This window comes from Mercurialis annua, linkage group LG4, assembly GCF_937616625.2.
Source record: "Mercurialis annua linkage group LG4, ddMerAnnu1.2, whole genome shotgun sequence".
Lineage (NCBI taxonomy): Eukaryota > Viridiplantae > Streptophyta > Magnoliopsida > Malpighiales > Euphorbiaceae > Mercurialis > Mercurialis annua.
In genome coordinates, this window is record NC_065573.1 from 31,938,716 (window position 1) to 31,963,920 (window position 25,205).

The following is a 25,205-nucleotide window of genomic DNA, read 5'->3' on the forward strand; positions in this document are numbered from 1 at the left end:
CATACAAATTTTAAATGAATTTGTGAGAAAAACTACTATCACAATATATTGGGACAAACAATACCATTATTGTGTTTTCATAAAAAAAAAAATACCATTACAGTCGACCCTCTAATAGTTAATATTCTATAAATTAATAATTCTAATAATTAATAGAAAATTGAGAGAACCAACTTCGTTCCACGTCGGATAATTAATAATTCTATTATTTAATAATTAATAAAATCTAAAATATATTCTACATGAATATTAACTATTAGAGAGATTTTTTTAAAGAAATATATAACAATTGATTATTTATTTGAGGCAATACTAACCTTAATTCATAAAGTGGAAGTTAAAATACCATCAAATTATGATTTGTTTACTCTTATGAGAAATTTTAAAAGAAGTTATTAGATAAACAAATTAAAATAAATAAAGTATCTCTAATATAAAAAATATTAAAAATTATTTTACTTTATGAATACAACTTTTTAATAATTATTTTTTAATTTGATATCAATTGATATTTTTTAAATTGAATATAAAATTATTTCTTTTAAATTGAGTGATTGTAAAATGTATTTAGTTAATATTAATATGAGGTCTATTAATGTAGATGCTTTAAAATATTTTTTATAATTTTTTTATATAAATTCAATAAATTAATAATTCTAATAATTAATAAATTTTTGATTCACCATGTGTATTAATTATCAGAGGGTCGACTGTATTGTGAAAATGACTATGTTGTCACAAATTTACACAGGAACTAAATTCATCAGGGTATTTAAATTTACAAGTCACTAAATTTTTAAAATTTAATTTTTGTCCTATTATTTTAATTTAATTATTAAATTTTAATTTTCATACTATATAATTTATTATCTAATTTCCAGCATTATTTTGATAATTGAAAAAGAAATTATAGAAATATTTGGACTCACAAATTGAACAGTTAGTTGTCTATCATTTAAACTATAATTTATTGGTATAATCTAATTCTGGATGCTAACACGTAGCAAGAGGGATATAAGAAAGTTTTTGTAAAACGTCACCATTTCTTGGTATAATAGTGTTGTCATATATTTGTCTATTAAATTAATCAATAGATTATTAGGTTTAATAGACCAAAATATGAGCCGGATTATTCTTTTTTTTTTATCAAAAATAAAATTACACTACGTTAGGTGTTAGTTGTCAGTGTTAAGTTTTCAGAAAATATAGTTTTTTTCAGCCCACTGGCTGGCAGAGGGGTGGATCGAACCCACACCCCCATAGTGAACTGTGGCCAACAGAGCCAACAGTCACTTGCGGATTATTCAAACCTAGGAGTATTTATAGATTTGAATCTTTCCTTCCATTGTTATGATAAAATAAAAATAAAGCTTAAATACTTCAAAAAACTATCGCGTGTTTTTAGTATTTAACACGAACTTTTAATTTTAATATAAAAATACATAAACTATCTATTTTTTTGCAATAATAACACGAGCATCATTTTGTGCATAAAACGGCGCCGTTTTTGACTTAAAACGACATCGTTTTAAAAAATGCAAATTTGGTCTTATATGCAAAAAATTTGATATTTCGTGTATTTTTAAGTTAAAATTAAAAGTTGTATTAAATACCAAAAACAGACGAATGTTGGTGATATTTGGTGCATTTAAGCCTACAAATAATGGTTCGTATATAACTGGAAATATCAAATCGAGATTAATGACAAATCTCTTTTATTTCTTCAAATATTATAATCGAATTAACAGATTATAGTTTTTATAAAACTTAATCATCCATCTATCTTCTAAATTTATTACTTAATAAAAAATTATAATTCTATTTTTAGTATAGGATCCATAAGATTTTCAGAACAGGTTTCTTTTTATTTCCAAACTACCTGTTAAAATATTTTTAAATACATTTTAATATGAAATCTGATAATTTGATTAAACCAAATAGCCGACTAAATCAAATAATTTTTAATTTAGTTACAATTCAATTTGAATTTATTGTAGTTATAGTTTGATAAAAAAAAAATTGGCAAAAAAGAAAAAAATCCACTAATTCAGTTCAGTTTAATTCAGTGACTGAAACGAGTCCAAACGAGCCCTACGCACTCCTGTTCCAAACAGATAAAATTGAAAAGAAAATAAACATAAATTTTATAAATAAGTTGTCAAATTTCAACAAAATCCCCAAAGTTTAGGCTTTAATCATAGTGGAATGACGTAGCTAAGCATAAAAGCAGTAAATTATATTTTCAGAAACTTCACCTTGCACCCTAACAAGGGTAAAACTATTTATGTAACCCATGAATTAATAATTACTACCATATAATGACTCAATAACAAAGTACTTTTCTTTTTAGTCTTATTCTAAAAGTTTAATCATTACTGCTCTACAAAATGTTCTTCTCACATTATATCAATGGCAAAATATTTTAAAACTACTGAATTTTAACTTTTTCCAATTTTTATTCCAATTTTATATAATCGTCACTTTATTTTTAATTTATTAATTATACCCTAAATTTTTAACTTATAATCATGAAATATTTTATTCGCACAGATATGATATGCAATTGATTAGAAATTACATTTTCTTGGGATTGTTAATGAAAAAGAATGTTATATATGTTTTGGATATATGTAATTGTCTAATCTGTGGAAATTTTTATATGCGTTTGACTAAGAGTCAATATAATCAGATGATACATGAATATAAAATTTCATTGTCTGGATCTTCATAAAAAAAAAAAGTAAAATTAAATTAGAGGTAGGATATCATCTAGAGTTTATTACTCCCTCCGTCCCAATAGAGTTGTCCACTTTGTCTTTATCACACAGTTTAAGAAAAGTAATTATTGCTTATGGATTTTGTAAAATTTTACTTACTTTTCTTGTCATACCCCTATTTAATATAGGGTCCACTTGCAATCTACTTTCAAAACACTCATTAGTGGATTTTAAATAGGGGTAATATAGAATTTTGAGTGTAAAAATTAGTTACTTTTTGAAAGTGGACAAGAATTTTGGGACAAAAAAATTTCTCAAAGTGGACAACTCTATTGGGTCGGAGGGAGTATATTTTACTCCCTTATTCTTAATTGGCCTAATATTTTAAAAAGCCCCGACCTTTTACCCCCTTTTCAATCCTACCCTAACATTGCAAATCTGTCAATTTATCCTATTTTGTATTTTTTTTTTTCATTTCAATTGTACCATGTAGCATAAAATTGAACTTTTTTTATTAAAAATTCAAAATAATTCTCTAAATTGACCCATTTTGCATTAAATTAACTTTTTATATTAAATTGATCATTATAAAAGAATTTTTTGAATTTTTGTTTGATAAAAAAAACAGGCAATTTTATTTTTTAGGGTACAATTGAAATGCGAAAAATACAAATTAGGGTAAAATTGACAAATTTTCAACATCAGTAGTGTAGGATTGAGAAGGGGACGAAAGGTTGAGATTTTTTTTAGGACATTAAGCCTTCTTAAAATAATAATCAATTTTTCTCTTTTTCACATTAAAAGACACAATTGATATTTTATATTTTTATAAATTCATCTTTATATTTTCTATTACACCCTTATCAAATATTATAATCAGTTCACTTTTTTTTTACTTATAACAATACCTCATGTGGTGTATAATATTTGTCGCATTTAACTTTAAAACAAAAATTTAAAAAGTAATTTATATATCTTAATTTGTAGACCGTTTTATTAAGCTATCCATATTGAAACTTATTAACATTTATGTCCACTATTTTTATTCGTGTGTTGCATTCTTTGAATAAATAAATTGGAGGCAAACTTAAAAAAATAGCAATTAATGCTCTTACTATGCTAAAGTGATAAATATTATACCACAAAACTTTCTCAAATGTGACAAATATGAACCAGATGGAGCTCAATTTAAAAAAAATCATAAATGAGCTCGTATATGAGCTTGATAAAGAGTTCACAAAGTACTATCTCATATTAAAATTATATTGTTTAAATAAAACACGTTGTTTTGATAAACAAAAAAAAACATAGTTTTGGCTTGTGTTCGTTTATTTATCTGCTAAACGAACGAGTTCGTTCACGAGCTTGCTCGTGAGCTTGTTCATTTAACAAATAAACAGACAAACACGAGTTGAACATCAACTAAACATGAAATAGATTATAAATGAACCAAACATGAATAATTTATTCAAAAACCGAACATTAATACCTTCGTTCATGTAACGAGCCGAACATGAATACCTCAATGTTCGGCTCACATCAGTTCATTTACACTTTTATTTATTTTCAAGTTTGGAAATAAAATTTTCTATTAGCTACAAATATATCGACCATTTTTTTCAAAACTATTTTACTAGTCAATAAAAACGAGTAACCTTGCAAACAAATAATTGAATAAGCTTTGCATATAATAATAATAATAATAATTATTATTATTATTATTATTATTTCAAATTTAGACTATTTGGGGAATGGGGATGTAAAATACTTTCTCATTAATTTTTATTTTGTTCCATGAACTTAACTAAATACAATCTTCTTATATTTTGGATAATGTGGAGATCTTCTGAAAACAAAAATGAGTACTCTATGGATAGGCCTATTCTGCAGCTGTTTGTTTTAGCTAAATTGGATCAGTCTTTAGATAGGGGCCTCCATGTTAGGCAGTCTTCCCACCTGCAACCTCAATCTTTTAGATCTACTACTTTCTTATTGTTTTTCTTTTTTTACAAGGGGATTATGCACCAAGTGGTCATCACAAACTCATGAGCAAGGTAATAGTAACTTAAATGAATTTAAGATGATCAAGATTTTTAAAGTTATAAGGTTTATAATAAAAATTTAAGATGATCAAGTATCAATTTTGAAAATGAACGAAACATAAAGTTTGATTTAGACTTTTTTTTCATTTTGTTAGTGGAGAGTGAAACACAATCTACAAAGTGCGACTAGGCAAATGCGGCGAAAAGTTTTTTTGATACAAAAACGCAACTTTGGGTTTGTTTATACCAAAAGCAGCGAAAATGACTCATTCGATATTTCATGCCAAGTTAAAAAGGGTGAATTGATCATTTGTTCTTAAAAAACACAGTAAATCACTAATCCTTTGCGAAAAATAGAGCAAACTTAATTTATTTAAGTTAAAAATAAATTAAACTTTCAATTTGATCTTTAAATTTATTTCTGATATAAATATAAATTATATTTTTACGGGATTTAAAAACTTAAAACCAAGTTTCCAATTTTTTTATTTTTATTAATTTATAATTTTTATTTTTATTTTTTTTACTTGCTTTTTAAAATGGAAAAATTTAAAATACTAAAAATATACTTTAAAATCTAAATAAAAAAAACTAAATCATAAATACGTATTTAAAAACATAGATTAAATTTATAAAGTATCAAAGCTCATAAAAAAACATAAATATTATATTAAAATTAAATATAAAATTAAACTAAAATTAAATTCCATATACTAAAGTCTTTTAATTTAATTGACTAACATTTTATAAATGAAACAAAAATAAAAAAAAATCAAATAAAAGAGATAAAACTGGAAATTATAATAAATTTCAAAAGTTATCAGAATAATCTACTCACAAGATTATCATTTGGAGTTAGCAGTTCAATGAATATTGGAGGATTTGTTTCCATGTTTAAATCATTTATTCCAAATTAATTAATTTGTCCTTAAGGAAATGATTATGTAGCAACCCAGCCCTGTTTATAATATTCTAATACAAGCTATAATAAAAACCATAGAGTTAAGTACTGACCATCATTTTATATTGAGAAGACTCCGTCCATGAAAAATTCAAAGACCAAATCAATTAGATGTTAGGAAAATGAAAAGGAGAGCAAATTATGAGAAGAGAAGTAGGTTTATGAATTTTTCATGGACTTGATCTTAATCATATATTCCTTTTATATAATTTCTCTATACACAATTGTTTTAAAAAAATCAGTAATTTTTACTTTTATTTCATTTTTTCACAATAAATTTTTTACTTCTCATTTTCTAATAAGACATTGCATCTGAAAAGATGATGAACTAAAAGAATTCGAACAAAAAGATACCATAAATGAGAATAATCATATAAAATCTGAAACTCCAAACGAAAAAGTCAAGAATAATCATATAAAGTCAACATGATCAACATCAGTATCTTGCCTTTGGCACCAAGAAAAGCAATCTCACCTGCAAAATTTCTGCAAAGAATCTCATTACAGTGCCATATTTCACAGTACATATGACATTTGAATGCAGTACACAAGATACCATCCTAAGAATTCATACATGATTGGACACTTTCTAACAATGTGTGGGTCACTTATGGAGAAAGCAGTTTTCGTGTAACTAGTAGGGATTACACACCAAGTCCAGCCAACTCGCGAGATACTGGAGATTGATTTGAAAAATCCTTAAAGCCGGCTCGATTATATCGACTCTAGTTCGAGTTCGAACTACTCAAGTTAACTATTGAGTATAAATTCAAACATTTTGATGCTTGACTCGATAAGCTCGTGAGCCTAATCGAGCTTTAAATAATTTATTTCTCTACCCTTTATAATTATATGTACGATAATATCTCTATTTTTACAATAACATTCAATTGTTAAATATATTTATAGATAACTGAGTAGAATCAAGTCAAACTTGAGTCTCAATTATTCTACCGAGTCAACGCTCAAGTTCCTAAAATAAAACTCGATAGTCAAAGTTCCTGAAATAAAACTCGATTGAGTTCGAGCCGAGTTTTAAATTTTAAATTTTTCAGTCGAATCGAATTCGAATATGACAATATTTTGACTCGACTCGATTACACCCTAAATCTATGTAACTATTACGAGATTTCTTTCTTCTTAGGCTCTCTCCAATAGGGGACAACAAATCTTATTCTACCGTGCCCCAGGCCTCCACCAACGAGCCAGTTTATACTCCAAAATGGTGTTGACTACATTGCATTACCATATACATTGATGAACCGTGGCAACACCATTTTTGTTTTTTTTTTAGTGTTATATTATAATATAAAAAGAAAAAGAAAAAGAAAAATAAACGAGAATATAATTAAAACATTTTTTGTGTTAAAATCAGTGTTATAGTTGCAGTAAAGTTTATGTGTACTTCAAAATGGAGAGATGTCCTAAGTCTTATAAAAGATATGGTTCTGGAGTCTAAATTTGACTATGTAGCTGAAAGAAAATATAAACGTTTCATAGAAGTAATTGATATATTATAAACTGTATTATATGAATGAACTAATCTATCATTTAGTTAAATATTTGACACTTGAATCAACCAAAAAAACTTGTGCATTTTAAAACTAATATATTTGTAACCAAAATTGAATGATTCAAAGTTCAAACCTGACCAAGCTGAAACCAACTCACTGTGTCACGAGAACATGATGCACTCTGCCTAAGACAAGAAGCTATAAGAAAATGACACTCAGATTTTGCCTATCAGCTTAGTCAAATCACACTTTGCAGACCCACTTTTCAGTTACACTCAGGATTTTGCATTAGAAAAATCTTTTGTGCATGTGTGTGTGTGTTTTTATGATTTTATCTCTCTTCAGTTGGTATTTAAAGGAACGTATTCAGAAAAAGAGCACAGCAGAAAAAGCAAAAAAGTAGCATTTTTTATTATTTGTCCTATAAAAATGGCGAGAATTGGTGCTGATCAGCTCCTGAAGGTTGAGGTAACTCTAGACCCTAGTTACTTTGGTTCTTTTCTAATACTACATGCAATTGAGTTTCTTGTAACCTTAACCTGGGTTTGTTTCATTTCTCTGTCGTAGACACATACTCTCAAAGTGAACATCAACTGTGAAGGTTGCAAGGAAAAGGTGAAAAAGCTCCTCAAAAAAATCCAAGGTGATAATATCGTCACATACACTCTCACCTTTCTCATTGTGTTATTTTCTTTAACTTATTATATGAAGCCCGAAAACGGAAATACTAAAAGTGAAATGACACTTTCTCTAAGAATAGTTTCCAATATATAGTTTTCAAGTTCTAGAAGTGTTTCCGGCAACAGAAACGGAACTTCAAAATGTAAGAATCAAAAACTTTCCATGTAACATAGGATTATTATGTTTTTTTATGCCTAGTACCCTAAAAGTTTTAAATTCTAGCTCGGGTGTATGTCGCCTAAGGTTATGCGATTTTCTGCCAAGATTTTTTTTACCTTTCGATTGTAAGGTTTTTTCTTGCACATTTGGTATTGGATTCAGGGGTTTACTCAGTGGAGATAGATGCAGAAAAGCAGGAGGTGATAGTGTTAGGTTCTGTGGATCCTTTTACCTTGCTAAAGAAACTAGTCAAATCAGGTAAACAAGCAAAGCTTTGTTCTCCACGTTCTAAGTACAAACTTGAACAAGCCAACATCAATCAAATTCAGTCTATAGCCAATGACCTAGATGCCCCCAAGAATCAATACATGTTTTCTCCGCCCTTTGCGGGTGAAACCGGAGATACTAGGAGCTTTGCAAACTTTCCTAATCAAGGTATAGATGAGGATATATCTGCTAATGACGACGAATTGGAATATTATGATATGCCGTCTTTGGCAAGTTATGTGGATTCTCAGGAAAATGGAAGTTACTATAAGTATAACAATCTACCACCTACGATAATGACCAACAGGCAGCAGCAAGGGCAGTACGGTAACTACCCATCTGCACAGAACTTTCTTTACAGGCAAGATGCGCATGTCGGTAATTACTTGACCAGTGATATTTACATGCGTCAACCTCAAGTGACTAATCATGCATTTTCAGTTTCTCCTCTCTATTCTGGATATAATCCTTATGCTGCAACATATTCCTACTACTAATGACAAGGGACTCTGTAGTGAAATACTTAATGATGTTGTTACTGATATTTATGGTATGATATGTTAACGATTTCTTTCATGAAAGGTTAAAGGAAATTTAATTTTCTGTTTGTTGGTTTTATGGCAATCTAATCAGAAGCTGATCCTTTGCTTCCTTGAATGTCATTAGGATATTTGGATGAAAACTTACAAGAAATTTGAAAAGCACATACTCCTTGAATCTCAAAATTCCCATCTAATGATTTCGCAAATTTATACTACAGTTCTTCCTACTAAATAACTTTTACTTTTAGATGTAATATCCTGCATGAGATAAAGATAGAGAAACTCTACAGTTTAAAATCTTCCATGTATTTTGCCGATACAAGTCCTTAACATTTTCTTCAAATAGTTGAAATAATTGAATTCTTATATCTAAGAAATTTCTAAACATGAGAGTTTACTAATTTAATATTCAACTGAATTGAATTCTTTAGTATTTCAGACTTTCTAAACAAGAAATTACGAAAGCAACTTCAATTCCTATTGCATTGTTCTACAGTAAATTTGGGTCTTCAATGCAACCCGAAAATTCACAAAGCAGGCAATAATAAAAATTCAAAACATATAGAAAAAGCAAAGGTTGAAGCAAAATAAAACAAAGAAAACTAAATGAATAAAGGATAGGAAAAACCCATTTCCAAGTCCTTAAACTATACCACTTTTGATTATCTGGTCCTTAAACTAATTTTTGTCTTTTTCTGATCCTCCAACTTCACGAAAACGCATTTTAAAATCCTCCGACAGAAAACCGTTAAGAGCGTGGTCTCAAACTCTGTTAACTAACGGAAAAGACATAAATTATATTCCACGTAGGAAAGAGAATTTCTGGGTAAAAGGTTCAAAAACAACCTTTAAGGACCTTTTTTACTCTATTTCCCTTTTGTTTCCAATTTCTATACAGATGCAATTTGCCCTTTCTAAAAATAAGAAAATCATCTTCGTCTTCTATCAATTTACCCTTGCACCATAAAGTTGTCTTCCAAGCAAATTTCATTTCCCTCATTTTCATCATCTACCGGCGATTGAATAGCTTATGTCCCTGATTTATATGAGTCAAACAGAGGTAAAATCAACGAACCCATCTTCATTATCATCAACGAGCAACGATGGAGGAGCAAAGAGCAGCGACGGAGTAACGAGCAGCAACGGAGGTGCAACGAGCAACGGCAGAGGAGAAACCAACATCATAGAGAAGCAAAGGAATAGCAACGAGTTGTAGAAGAGCAACGAGCAGCGGGCGGAGGAGCAATCGACAGTGACGATAAATATTAAATTTCTAAAACTCAGTTTATCTGAAATTGGTTTTTTGTTTTTGATTTTGTGGCTCAAAAACAATATTATTAGGGTTTCAGGATTTAGTTCATGATATTGTTTGAATTTATTGGAGTTTTGTTTTTTGAGTTTGATAATCTTTATTGATAAAATTGGCTTCAATTTGAGATCGCCGCCATGGAATCCACCGGTGAACAGACTACTTCTCACACCTGCGACGCTGAAATCGGCGGTTGCCTCTTTGATTTCCTATTTGCTGTTCAGGACACTTTTTCTCTCATTTGGATGGTTGCCGTTGACGAATGGTTGAATGTCGGAGAAGAATAATCCGCCGTTGTCGATGAAGGAACCACCACCACAGCTAGTGTCGTCAATGGAGCATGATGATGAATAATAGCTGCTGGAGTAGTAGTAATCATGTTTAATTAATTGTTATAAATTATTGATTTTTATAAGTAAATTTTTGAATTTTTAGAAATGGATGATTTTCTTTTGATCTTTTGAAGATAATAACATGTTTATTAGAGAAGAAAGTGGAGAAAAGTATAAAAAGATCCTTAAAGTTAGTTTTGATTTTTTTTCCTTCTAAATAAAGCTTATGTGGCATTCATTTAACAAGTTACTCTCCAATTTCAGAGTGTGATCTCACGCTCTTAACAGACATCCGTTGAAGGACTTTAAAATGCGTTTCCGTGAAGTTTGGGGATCAGAAAAAGACAAAAATTAGTTTAAGGACCAGATAATCAAAAGTGGTATAGTTTAAGGACCTGAAAATGGGTTTTTCCTAAAGGATAAGCAAACTGCTATTAGGACTTTTAACAGACACGCATAACATCAACAAACACAAACACATACATTAAGAAAAAGCTATAAAAAAAAAAAAGTTGAATGAGTGAACCTGACCTTGAAAATAGGGGCCAAAACCATTGCTTGACAAATTTGGATATAGAGAAGGGGACTTCGAAATCATCTTGAAGAAAACATAACGAAGCAGAGAAAAAAAACAGAAAAAGAGAAAATAATTAGTGATTAGTGATTAGATAAAGAGAAGACATAATCAACATCACTGGTGACAGTGCTAGAGGATGACCTCCCATCATAATGCCCCTTGGTTTAGCTACTAAGCTAAAAACAGAAGAGATACAAGTACCTCCTTTTCATATTTTTTTTTCCTAGCAGTCTCTGTCCATGGGGAAACAACTCTGGATTATTGTTAGAATTTATACATATTAGACTAGACCTGATTACATTTCATACTCATCTAAAAGTATACTCATCATTATATAATAGGTAGAAAGAAACTATATGATATAATTAGCTTTATAATTAACATCACTTTACCAGCTAAAAAACACTAAGAGAGACTGAAACTAAACAAATGAACAGAAGCCTACTCCACCAGGTTAATTACATCCATTCATGATTCGGATACAAAAGTTGTACAAAACCCTCCGACCAGAAAACTAATATTTCCTAAAACGGTAGCTCAGTGGAAGGAAATGTCTGTTTTTAAGGTTCATCAATTTGCTTGGCCTTCATTATAGCTGTTGTCGTCCAACATCACAACCACAGGAGCATACTGAAAAGGATAGCAATCAAATTTCAGAGAGCAGAAACTTCTCGAAAAAATTCTCGAGCAGTAACTTTCTAAAAATTAAGTTTTGAGAATATTTCCCGAAATATTTGAACATCTTAACACACCTCGTCATCATTTTCAAAGTATATACCATCTGTAGCACTGTTCTGTTGGAATTCCCATCCCAGACTCGTCTCGAGCAGTTCTTTGAGTTTCCTAGTCTGCAAAATTTAGATAACAGATAGCATCACGCCCCATAATCCAAACTGTATCAGAATTTCCATACATGAAATAGAAGCCCCGAGTAAGCTGAGCTAGCACACAAAATTAATGTGAAGAAAGACATTATAAGCAGAAGTTGTGAAGTTATAGAAAACATTGGGTTAATATTTAATCCTCAAGTATTATAACATCATACTTGATATGACACATAACCAAATGATCTTTTAGACTAACAAAAGTTAACTTATTATTAACAAAGTTTTAAAAAGAGCTGTCAAAATAATGAAAAAGATTGTGCATCGGTGTAATAAGCCAGGTTTTCCAACAAAGATTGTAATTTTATAAGGGACACAAATTTACAAGCATAAGCAAAGCATGACTGCTCAATTGTGTTTTGCTGCCAAGTACTATCAATATGTAGGGGTTTGTTACCAAACCAAACCGATTTAATAAGAATTTCAAACTGAACTGAACCTAACCGGTTGGTTCAGTTTATTTTTTGATTCGGTTCAGTTTGCACCAAAGGTAAACTGAATTTCTTATACTCCAAATTAGAACCAAACAAAAACCAACTTTTTATAATTTCAAACTGAACTGAACCGAACCAAATTTTCTGGTTCATTTCAGTTATTCGGTTTAAATAGTTTATTGGACACCCTATCAATATGCAAGAGGAAGAGGGGAAAAAATGAGTGATCAATGAATGAAAAGCCACTGTAACTGCAGGAAATACTAATGCAAGGCTCAAATACCACTAAGCTTTTAATGACAAAGCATATCACTATACATACAGCTTTGAGCTATGACTGCACAGTGCACGTGTTCTTAGAAGAAATAACATATTGTGGCGGAGATTAAGATCTTATGCACGTACCCATGTTAAAAGATCTCCATCGACCACCGGAGCTTCTTGCACCAACAAAAAGAAATCCTACAAATTCAACCAATTTTTAACAAATAAACTCTAAACAAACTTTAATCCAAGTGCAGCAGAAAACTCGGATCAACCAGTGAAGCTATTAGGGAAGCAACTTAAACTCAGCTTGCATTGCAATATACCCGAATTTTGTTGACTGAAGCTCATGCTCGAGTGGTTTGAATAACAAACTTAGAATACCCAATGCACTTCACAAGCTTAATCGAGTTTAATCAACTATTTTATTTAACCCTTCCGTCCCATAAAGATAGAAAAAGTAAGCACCTTTTTGTCCCATAAAAATAGAAAAAGTAACCACATTTATTATTAATTTAGAATAAAATTATCAAACTACCCTCATAATTTTATTGTTTGAGCATTAAATGTGGTAGATCCATAATGATTCACTCTTAAGAATTTCAAAGGGTACTGTAGAAATATTTTAATATATTAACCATAATTAATGAGTTTCTTAATTCTAGTAAAAACACTACTTTTTTATCTTTATCGCACGGAGAGAGTACTATTTTACTCTAAGCATACTTGATAAAACGTTTTGCACTTGGATATGAGCTTATATTAAAGCTTCAATTGGAGGTCAATAAAATTTTTCTCTAACATACAATAATAATAAGGGTTAATGTCAAAAAAAATCACGAACTTTACACGTTTTCATATTTTAATCACGCAGTTTCATTTTCTCATTTTTATGCACGAACTATGATTTTTTCTCAAATTCATGAATGGTACTGAGGTGTCGCGGCTCCATTGGTGTAATTTGCTGAGGTGGAGGTCATTTTATACCAATGAATGAGTGTCACTTCAGCACCATGCATGAATTTGAGAAAAAGAACTAGTTCGTATATGAAAATGAGAAAACGTGTAAAGTTCGTGATTTTTTTTGACATTAACCCTAATAATAAAGGTGGGTTCACAATCAGAGCTACAGAATCTTGAACATCTAATTTCCATCGGTATTGAAAATCACACCTTTAATTTACTTTTGTCTTAAGAGAAAAAAAAGCTAGTCAAGTAGTATAGTTTAGCCTACTCACTAGATCACCAGAATCCCTAGGACTTCAAAGGCAGATAACATTAAAATGAATTAACTTAATCCAAAAAGCTTATTACAACCTTTGGCTTTGAAGAATAGAAGCTACTGAGCTAGCAAAGTTGTATACTTTGGCCTATCCACAAGATCAATAAATTTCTTTAGAAATTCAAAGACAGAATAACACTTAGATTGCATTATGTCTGTGCAAAAGGCTACCTTACATAGACGGTGTAGAAAGCTGTCAGCAGAAAACCATGACTCATCCAACAATGTTGGCACTCCTACCCCAGCTCCATTATTTTCTGCTCTATCTTTCTGAAGTCCAAATTTCAGCTGATAGTACATGACCTTGATGAACTGCACAAGTTCATAAAATGACCATTATTAGGAGAAACTAAATCCACATAAAAAACTTAACTTGATGGATCAGGGTTATGAGGAAGAGAACCAAAGCCAAGAAGCCTCAGGGATAAGAAATGAAATGGCAAGTTTGAGTATAATAGCGGAAAAGGCAGAGTGTGTCTAAACCCCACAAATTTGGATAAGATTTAGTAAGTTACCCTACTGCCAATAAGATTTATCATCAATGATTATAGTTCAAAACTACAATGACTCGATACTGAATAAAAGACCAAAAGAAAGATTTAACTAATTATGAAATCAGAATACTACCTTTGTAAATAGTTGACTCCTTGTCCGGAAAGGCTGAAATGAAGAATGAAAGAAAGCAAAATTATCAAGAGCATGGACATCAATCAAAATAAGATAATGTAAAATTTAGTCCAAATCTGTCTGAGTAAAATCACGGGATGTATGTGTAATTTACTTAATTCATTTAGTTCCAAGATAGTTGGAAGCATGACATCGACTAGTATAATTGCATAATAATAATAATAAAAGCACTTACAATGAAGAAACAAAACTGTTTTGTATTAGCAAAAAGACTTTACATGTTCCCCCCTACACTTCCATTTCCTATATTTTGAAGGAAAGCTATCTTGCAGTATCTGTTTCCGTTTCCGTATAATATAGACTATGGTATGCTAAAAAAATTATGATTCTATACTTCCATCAAGTCAGCTACAATGTGGAATACCATATCACATATATGATATTTCACAATTATGAATAGTATATTAACTACTACATGAGAGAAAGAACAAAAAATAACTGAAATGATGGTTCAAGAGAACAAAGCTGAATAACAAATAAAATGGAATGCTTTCCTTCAATTTCTAATAAGTTGCATGGGAAATGAATTTGATGTTTTCCTTCGCAACATAGGATGCAATTTATTTACTGATAGCACACAGAAAACACATCAAAGAAAAACTAAACTCCTTTTTTTTTTCTTAAAATGAAGTAGGTAAGTTAACAAAGCCACCTATTGCAGAGAAAAAACAAAAAAGAGCAATACCAAAAGGATGCAAGTCGCAAAAGAAGAGCAAAAACTGACGCAGAGAAAGAGAAAAAGGAGATGTAACAAGGGAAACAAAGAGTTCAACATAAGGAGTTCAAATCACAAACAATGCAGAGAATATGGAAAAACAAACACATGTTAATACTTACAGCTTCAGTACAACCCAATAACAGACTGACTAGAGATTTCCACTGAAAAAATGCTTCGAGTGATTGGGCCATCTGCACCATTTTCAAAAAATATATATATAAAGATAAGAATCTGACGTGTGAGCCTTTTTGAAATCATATCAGACTAGTTTTGAGCATACCACGAATGCGATATAGGAAAATTGCAGCTCCCCAAGAAGCAAGTCCTCAGAACCCTCGTAATCTTTTACTAAAATACGTTCTAACAATTCTGTCTGGACAGGTCAATAAATGCATATAAGATCAACAAGAGAATAAAAACTAAATAGTAAGATTACCAAGTATTTAAAATGATTTGGAACTTACATGCACAAATATGTACCTTGTCAAGATTCAAGGAAGTAAGTTCTGCTCTCTCCATTCCTCTGTGTTTGATAACATAAGGAATTGAAGTATAGTAACATCCTCTCTTCTTTGACTTATCAACAGATGCATCTACTGAGCACTTGCTGTTCCTCAATTGCTCATCTAAAGCTTTTTCCGTTGCTGTTTTAGGAATGCCTTTAGTTATCCCAGCCTCGCTTTCAATTGTGATTTCTCCTCCAATAGGTTCTGTAAATTAACAAACTCACTTAGACTGAAAAACTAGTGGCGAATCCGTTGTTGGAGGATGTCTGTTATACATCCATAGCAACATTTAATTTCAAAAATGCAAGTAGAACAGATTCAACATAGATTCCAGATCAAGTACTTTTAGATGTTGTTTTGTGGGCAACAATAAATTAAACCTCCATTCCATATATTTGTTCCCCTTCATTGTATAGAAGAAATGAGGCTTTCTTTTGGAAGATTTGCACAACTATAGAAATCTTAGCCCCGTCAATAATGAATTTGGGTTCCATATAAACATACTTCAAAGAAACTTAAAAAAGAATGCAAAGTAATTCATATCGCACATGTACATACTATAAGAAAAATATTAATTCCAGATGTAAGGCTATGATAGACTTGGTACCAACAAGAAGCACATAGTAATACACAAGAAAGGCAAACAAAAACAAGTATACTTACACGCAAAACTTTTGAAACTTAGGGGCATTACAAACCCAAAGCTTTTAAAATGTTAAAACGTCAAATCTTTAGTTTCGATCATAAATGCTTGTCTTCATTGAATTTTCTTGTCAAACTTTTCTTCATCCTATTTTTTGTTTGGCAAAAATGTTTGAGTTTTTATTATCCAAAATCTATAATTTATTTAATGATCATCTTAAAGTACTAAGTGGGTCATCTTGCAGAAATTTATTGATAAAATTTTGGATGTTTTAAAATGTATTTTAACAGTCATATGGGGAAATTGAGGACACTATTTTTTCAGCATAATATAAAATTGCTTGAAATCTATGCTTATAGGAGTTATGGAGAAAGCCAATGAAAATTTTAAGAAATGAAATTTTAGAGAATTCAAAGCAAAACCATGGTCCATCTCCAATAATGATCTTTGCCATCTAACTCATGCATGCAGATAACAAGGTCCAACAATCTATGCATATCTTATTTCCAAATTCTCAAAGGCAGGGAAAACAATAAAATTTATCAAAGATGAATTAAAGAAGAAGAAGCAATTGCAGGAAACACAACAGTAGCAGTCAACCTCCAAGCACTGAAAAGCAACAAAGAACAGACAGAAAATAACTAATTGGTGGATCTGAAACTACTGAGGTAGTTATGATACCAATTCGATCAATAACATGCTTTGTAACATAGCTGGACAAGCGCTTCCATTCTCCATACTGGTTTAAATTATAAGGACCAAGATGTCTGTCAAACTCTAAGCTTTTAACTGCTTGAGAAAATCTCTCTTCCTTGGAGGGTAAAAAGAAAGAAAAAAATCAAACACACAAGATATTAGAGTCAATACTCCGTTCTTAACTATGAAAAATAGAGTCAACAGAAAGCATACCTCATCCTCTACTATTTTCACCAATCTTTCCTCTTGATGAACCCACCTACGAACAATCACCTGATTCAAACATTTAGAAAAAGAAGGAATCACCTCTAAATCTCAAGACCTTTGAACAATCAATTGCTCGTAAGATTTTCATATGCTCGCAAGGCTCAACACCTTGAGAAAACTTTAATCAGCCATTAAACAAGAAGCAGGAAGATAGAAATTCAGCATTTAATATCAAATGATATTAATCTACTCTGCTTATAGTTCCACTGAGAATATGCCAACAGTATTATGATTACAATTGGAGATTAATCTGATGACATGATATTACACATGTACAATGATTTTAAAGCTACAGAAGACTATAATTGCACATTCATCCAGAAATAGCATTTTATTCACCCCTCAACAGTTGCTCCCTTTAACCAAACAAAAGAATTTCTCTTTCCAGTACAAGTTTGGATTATAATCACTTCTTTACATCATCAGACATAACTTTTGCCTAGTGATTTGCCCTCTAAAGCTTTTATTCATATTCTTCCCATACACAACATTTCACAGACTCGTGCAATTTAAGAAACTATTAAGTGAGCTAGAGAACGTTAATGGCAAGTAAAGACCTCACCTAAAATGCCCAAAATAACAAACCATCTCTATCCTATAAGTTAGTTTGTTTTTGTTAGACGACTCACATGTTGGCACCGACAACCCAAAATTTGCATATCAATTCCAATGCCAAACTACTAGAAGACCTTTTAGTTATTGTCCCGGTACCAAACTACTTGAATAGATGAATGGATACCTCGGAAGGACCAGCATCAACAAAGAAGCCAATGAATGGTGAGAACTCCTTGCCATCCCTGCTTGAAAAAAAGATAAGTAAAGAAACAAATTTGATTGGAATGAAATACCATAAAAAATCAAATGTCCTGGCTTCTTCTAGCAACAAGGCAACACTTACACAGCAATTAACAACACAGACTAAAGTCAAGTATAGCATCATTAACATTAACAATAGATAATTAACATTCTTTTTTTTTGAAAAAAAAACGAAGAAACCACCACTAATTAAAATTCACCAGTTCTATAAATATAAAAAATTATTCCAATAAACTAAAAAACATAAAATTAACAAAATTTTCGTAGGAAGCAGCAATAACGGCAATCAAATATCTCAATATTTTCACTAGCTTAAATAATCAATTAAAGAAAGAAAAAAGAAATGAAAACCTGCTGGAAGAACTATAGTACAGAAAATGCGGGCCAGGAGGAATCATTTTAATGCCTTTAAAAGCCGGACCTGCTGTAAAAATCTGCGAAAAATAAATCACATGTCTATTGTAAATTTTCTCGAGAAACAAACATAAAAGGAAAAATATTATGATTTTTAGTTATATTACCTGAGTGTCGATGCCGATAAGAGTATACTGAGGAACATCGAGAAGAAGAAGTGTAGCTCCTCGTTTGACTAAATCCAAAGCTGTTTCTTGATCCATGGATGTTGTTTTGGCGAAGGCTTATGCTTCAGTTTGCTGCTTGCTGTTGGACTAGAAGAATCAAGAAACATCGGCGCTTCCTTTTTTCATGTTTTCGTATAGTTTGTGAGAGAATTTCTAAAATTTTAGAAGTTCTGGTAGTCCTGGGCCTGGCCGCGGCCGGTTCTGGCCCGAAACAGAACCGAACCTGTCTGGTCAAAATCGGCCCAAAACGGGTTTGAAGCTGGGGATCAATCGGCCCAAAATTGAGTCTTAATATTTTAATTTCTAAGAAGGCTTAATCTATATCTATACTATATATAAAAGCACGGATGGGGGGGGGACAGGCAAATTTACCGAATAATCCTTTTCAGTTTACTACTAAATGAAGGTTTTATAGTCATTAACTAATTGGTTATTTAATTAATCACTATTATAATTAAAATCCTAATTAGAATAGGTAGCTAAATTATCTCCATATTGTAATTAAAGTCCTAATTAGAATAGGTAGCTAAATTATCTCCAATTTAGTTTTTAATATGTACAAAATAACTAAATTGTTTCCAAATTAGTAGGAATACATATCTTTTAGTAATATTATTAAAATTTCTATCTTATTATTTTTAAAGATATTATTAATAAAATTAAATTAATTATTTAATTAAGTTTATTATAAACCAAAAAAAGAATAAATTCAGTGTGGAAAAAATTTAATAGCCGAATATATTATATTTACTTTTAAAAAAATTCTTAACTAATTTAATATTAATTATAAATAAAAAAATTGATATAATTATAATAAATTTACTAATATGTTCATTGACGAGTTACGTTACGAGCCACGTGCATAGCACGTAATGCGAAACTAGTTACTTAAAAACCACCCACCTTGATTTTTTTTTTCGTTATACCCTGATCTAGGAAAAAATTCATTTATACCCTGACGTATGTGTTTATGTTTCACCTCTACCCCGAGGCACTAAATTAACCTCTTTTCATTTAAAAAAAAGTTTAAAATAGTCCTTCATTTAGAGAAAAAATCATTTCTTATTAAACTCTAATTAGTTTAGGTTAAAAATGAAGAACTATTTTAAATTTTTTTTCTTAATGAAAAGAGGTTAATTTAGTGTCTCGGGGTAGAGGTGCAACATAAATATATACGTCAGGGTATAAATGAATTTTTTCCTATATCAGGGTATAAACGAAAAAAAATTCAAGGTGAGTAGTTTTTAAGTAATTAAGCCTTCTAAGAAACACAATGAGATGTATAAAATTATGTGTTTATAATATTTAAATATTTTTAAATCTGTCTAAAAATGAAAAAAGAAAAAGTTAAATGAAAGGAAAGGGAAAGGAAAATTATTATTATAACAGTTCCATTCAATAGTTTGAGTATAAATTGAAGTGAATATGGGTATCTGTTTATTTACGCTTGTAGTATTTAAATGCAAAAATGTGTTAAGATTAAGATACGTATTATTATTGAATCTTCGCACAATAATCTAAGCTATTGGATGTATTAATTATATCTTGAAAATGTAAGGGTAGATATTTGAAAGAAATGTATGTGGAGGAAAATTTTGATAGTAATTTCAAGATATAATCTTAATTAATGTAGGTCCAATCTAACTAAAACTTGTTCAAATCCAAATGGTTTGGTGTCTTTTGATGTGAAATTAGTAAATACTCGAACAAGATACTAATTCAAACCTTGACAATTCTTCAAACTATAATTTAGCTTAACCATAATTAGTAGTATTGGTTAATCCTACTCGTCCTCTCGGCTAATAATCACCCATGACACCTCAACTTTAGCGCGCTAAACCCCCTGAAGTTTAAAAACGGGCGCTAAACCCCCTGAACTTTGAGGCGGCGCTCACAAAACCCCTTTTGCTCCAAATATGACCAAAATACTCCTGGCGCCGTTTTTCAGTCAATTGTCAGTCTTAAAAAAAAAACTGACACTGTCATATCATCTGACACGTCAGAATTATACCTTAAAAATTTCAAACACCCAAAATACCCTTACTTTAATTTAAAAAAAGACAAAAAAAAACTCAATCTAATGAATTAACCCAGCAACTGACCCGACCAATACCCCAACCCGACCGACCCGACCACCGCCGGAAAATTTTCCGGTCATCTTCTCCGATTTAAAGATGACCGGAAAATTTCCGGTCATCAAAAAAATTTGTTCCTCAGAGGAACAGATCGTCCGATCTGTTCCTCTGAGGAACAGATTATCTGTTCCTCAACATGAGGAACAGATCTGTTCCTCACGTTGAGGAACAGAGCGATCTGTTCCCTGAGGAACAGATCCGCGCGATCTGTTCCTCAGGGAACAGATCTGCAGATCTGTTCCTTGAGGAACAGATCTGAATCTGTTCCTCAGAGGAACAGATCCGACGATCTGTTCCTCTGAGGAACAGATAAAGATGACCGGAAAATTTCCGGTCATCTTCAAAATGGAGAAGATGACCGGAAAATTTTCCGGCGGTGGTCGGGTGACGGGTCGGTTGGTGGTGTGGTGGTTGGGTCGGTTTTTGGGTTGATAGATTGGTTTATATTAAATTGGGTTGGTTTGATTTTTTTTTTTAAATTAAATTAGGGGTATTTTGGGTTTTTCAAATTTTTAAGATATATTTCTGACGTGTCAGATGATATGACAGTGTCAGAATTTTTTTTTTTAAAAATGTCAGTTGACTGAAAAAACGGTGCCAGGGGTATTTTGGTCATATTTCGTCCAAAAGGGGTTTTGTGAGCGCCGCCTCAAAGTTCAGGGGATTTAGCGCCCGTTTTTAAACTTCAGGGGGTTTAGCGCCCATACCCCTAAAGTTGAGGTGCCATGGGTGATTATTAGCCCGTCCTCTCTGATGAAAAGAATTTGTAACCTCTGCTTTAGATCTCGATGACTTTAAGCTCCTTCTCATTACTTCCTTGGCCTCCTAATTAAAATTCAGAAAATAATCGATAACCTTATATGCATTGCAAATATGCAACTTCGGTATTCTGTTTCTAAAAATTGGTGTGTTATTATGGGTGATGTTTTATGGCGGAACTATAATTTCTTTTAGTTAGAATTTAATTTTTAATTCATTTATAATATTTTGGCAGTTAGGAATTACGTCTATCTAGCATTCAATTCACTATAAAATTACTTTTATTTTTAAAAATGTACTTTTACTTTTTAAAATTTTGATTCCAATCAGAAATAGAGCCTACCCTAATCTAAAGGTACTTCCGCTCATGGTCATTTTTTAATGATTTTTTTATTCACGGTTGGCTTTGATTTTAAATTACAAAAACAATAAGTTAGAGTCATCTCTTTGGATTATATTACTATTGAAAGCTTTAGAAATTACAAAATAAAAGTGTGTTCAATCAAAAGCATTCAAATTTAGAGGATATAATTTAATTGTTTGATTAAGTCAGCTCTTATCATATAGATTTCAATTTTTCTTTTTTCTTTTTAGAATTTATATTTTTTTTTAAATTCTAGTTGTATTCGATATTCTTAATTTTCTTTTTACATTTTCTTTTTCAAAATCGTATTTTTAAGTGTGCGCAAATTTTCGAATAGTGTAGCTCTTTATTCATAAAAAAAAAGTCATGTCACTGATAATTTGTTTTGATTAGTTCCAATGTCATTTAGTACAATCAGTGATGATTCAAACCATATTTTATAAGATAAATATAATTAAAATTTTATAAAAATAAATTAAATAAAAAAATTAAAATTATTATTTATTTATTTTAGATACTTTATTTTTAACATTTGTTTTATTATATGTCTAATAAAAAATTAATTATTTGTATTAATATTTTTAGAATTTTCAAAATGCAATTTTTAAGTCCTATATTTAGAAGAAAATTTGTTTGATTGTTTTTTAAAAGAATTTTAAATATACACAGTGAAGGAATTAGAAATTAATGAAATAATAGTGAGAAATAAATTTTTTAATTGAGAATAATGAGTAGCCGACGGAAAGAAAATAGCATCCTATCATAAATTCCTTTTTAGAAATTCAATATAAAAAAATTATTTTAGCTCAAAGTCATAAACATTTCTCCTCTAGACTGGACATTTGCTAGTGATTTGCATATTTGTAGGGTTTTGCTTGAACCCAAAATGTAAATTATTGACATTTATGAATGGGACTAAATTTCATATATTTTCTTTGCAATTGCAGGTGTCGCGTTCTAGACCTCACAGACCAAAGACAAAATTGACAAATTAAGCATAGGTTATGATTTTTGTTCTCCATCAAAAGTAAATATTTTATATTAATTAATTATGTGAAATAATTTCATAGTTTATCATTTAAATTTTTTAATTTAATTATTGACAACTCTCATATTATTAAATATAAATTAAACAATCTTACATAAAAATAAAGTAAACTTAAATTTGTTTATTCTTGAAATATAATAATAATTGTAAAATTATTATTTAACAGAGTAAACTTTTAAATTGTAGAATTATTCGTTTAAAGTTGAATTAATACATATTGCCAAAGAAGATGGTAAGACTATATCGCAAAGCGAATCTTGAGGATTCATATTAGAAAATGTGTCATATTCTAGTAACTAAAATAATCAACATATATTTGTCTGTCAAAAGTTTGGAATTTTTCAACTTAATTAGATCTTGTTGTGCATTCCTAATAATAACCAAAAAACAGTTAGCTAGGTGCTTTGAAAGCCAGACCACCAGGATTATTTTCAACCAACAACTATCAACTCATTATCGTTTTTCCACAAACATTTAAAAATAAACAGTTTTACTTTTGACTTTTGAGAGTTAATATTTTATTATAAGAAAGAAATACTTTGATAATAATGAAGATTTTCTTTCAAAACTTAATCATCCAAATCTATCATATTATTTTTTATTACTTTAAATTTTAAATCTTTAATTTTATTGTAATTTTTAATTTCAGTTTCAATTGTATTTATTTTTTAAAATTCAATTTTTTATTTCATTTTTTAAAATATGTCATTTATATTTGACACGCATATTAATAAGCCTTTAGTATATTAAGAACATACAAAAAAAATTAAAGCTTATAATTCAATTTCATATTTTAATTAACGGATTTCAAATCTCTTTATGAATAAATAAATTTGAAAATTCAAATTTCAAATATAATATTTAAGTAATAATGAATTATAAATATAAATTTAAAATTATTTTCTTGAAATTGAGTTAAAAAAAAAACAAAGTGAACTAGTGTTTTTTATTTTCAAAATCGAAAGACATATTTGAACACATTTTTTAGACTATATGTTAAATAAAAAAAACATATTTGAATTTTTTTTAATTAATAAAAAGTCTTATTTAAAAATGGGGAGTGGATCCTCTTAAATTTATTTTTTTTTTCTATTTTTCTCAATTCCGCTTAAATGAATGACATACAATCAAAATGATTATTAAATGTAATGATATTTTTTTTTAATGTGTCATCCATATAAAAGTGGAATTCAAAAAATAGAAGAAAATTAAACTTAAAGAAAGTCATTTCCATTAAAAAATTTAAAAAGGTAAAATATTTTTAAAAAATTAAATCTTTTTTCAAAGCCAAAATTATATTAATCAAACATGGTACGTGGTAACTCATTTCACTCATATCTGGTGTTCATTTACCACAAATTAAAATTTATGAATTCCTCGAATTCAAGCATCAATATGTCATGTTTAATTATTTAATCTACCCAAAAAGCTAGATTTCATTATAAAAATTTGGTCGGAAGTACAGACGATAAATATCTTCAATTACCACAAAAATTTAGATCATAAGTATTACAAAATTATGCAGAAAAATTTGCTGCCATGCAAATTGCCACACAGTTAATATATATCATATGATAATGGAATACTCCAAAAAGGAGAAACAAAGGTCTTATTATTATAAGAGATCAAACAGAGCACCATAATAGCGTCAAAATAAATTATGATGCAGGCACCAATCAAAACCTCAAATTTAAATCAAAAACAGGAGAAACAAACAATAAAAAGGGTAAATAATCGGTAAACTCTCTTCAATTTGGAATTCTAGAATCTTAAAATGTATAGCTCTAACTCAAAAAATAAGTTGAATTTATGCTATGAATAGAAAAATATAATTATTTTCAAAGGCAATGCCATTTAAAAACTCAATTGATCAAATCACATATATATTCAGCGACGCTTAATTGAAGTATGTGTCAAGTTATCTGGCCAGATGACTTTATTAAAATTAAAATTTTAAAAAACAAAAAAAAATCCTTAGCTCAGCAAAGAAAATAGAAACTCCTACAAAATTTATAATTTA

At 29.9% G+C, this 25,205-nt stretch overlaps 2 protein-coding genes across 3 annotated transcripts; one reads left to right on the forward strand and one right to left on the reverse strand.

Moving 5' to 3' along the window:
• Positions 1-7,607: 7,607 nt before the first annotated feature.
• On the forward strand, positions 7,608-8,957 carry LOC126678737 (heavy metal-associated isoprenylated plant protein 5-like). The gene is made up of 3 exons (XM_050373636.2): positions 7,608-7,702; positions 7,802-7,877; positions 8,237-8,957. Exons 1-3 carry the CDS (start codon positions 7,664-7,666, stop codon positions 8,836-8,838), a joined length of 717 nt encoding a protein of 238 aa, XP_050229593.1. The 5' UTR covers positions 7,608-7,663; the 3' UTR covers positions 8,839-8,957.
• Positions 8,958-11,409: 2,452 nt separating this feature from the next.
• LOC126678736 (uncharacterized) lies at positions 11,410-19,009 on the reverse strand. 2 transcript variants are annotated; one of them, XR_008790617.1, is made up of 14 exons: positions 18,820-19,009; positions 18,650-18,732; positions 18,222-18,279; positions 17,429-17,488; positions 17,201-17,330; positions 15,851-16,080; positions 15,651-15,743; positions 15,490-15,561; positions 14,593-14,625; positions 14,137-14,277; positions 14,001-14,053; positions 12,825-12,881; positions 11,854-11,949; positions 11,713-11,731 (listed from the first exon to the last, which is right to left on the reverse strand). XR_008790617.1 is itself a non-coding variant. In XM_050373634.2 (13 exons), exons 1-13 carry the CDS (start codon positions 18,913-18,915, stop codon positions 11,672-11,674), a joined length of 1,209 nt encoding a protein of 402 aa, XP_050229591.1. In that variant the 5' UTR covers positions 18,916-19,009; the 3' UTR covers positions 11,410-11,671. The 2 variants fall into 2 exon arrangements, 1 of the variants encoding a protein (XP_050229591.1); XM_050373634.2 differs by lacking the exon at positions 14,001-14,053 and having other exon boundaries at positions 11,410-11,731.
• Positions 19,010-25,205: the final 6,196 nt, after the last annotated feature.

Coding starts and splice junctions, on each gene's coding strand:
- LOC126678737 (XM_050373636.2), top strand. CDS start 7,664: ATGGCGAGAATTGGTGCTGATCAGCTCCTGAAGGTTGAG. Junction 7,703..7,801: donor ATCAGCTCCTGAAGGTTGAG/GTAACTCTAGAC, acceptor TCTCTGTCGTAG/ACACATACTCTCAAAGTGAA. Junction 7,878..8,236: donor GCTCCTCAAAAAAATCCAAG/GTGATAATATCG, acceptor TATTGGATTCAG/GGGTTTACTCAGTGGAGATA.
- LOC126678736 (XM_050373634.2), bottom strand. CDS start 18,915: ATGGATCAAGAAACAGCTTTGGATTTAGTCAAACGAGGAGCTACACTT. Junction 14,626..15,489: donor TATTGGGTTGTACTGAAGCT/GTAAGTATTAAC, acceptor TCTTCATTTCAG/CCTTTCCGGACAAGGAGTCA. Junction 11,950..12,824: donor ATGGAGATCTTTTAACATGG/GTACGTGCATAA, acceptor TAAATTTTGCAG/ACTAGGAAACTCAAAGAACT.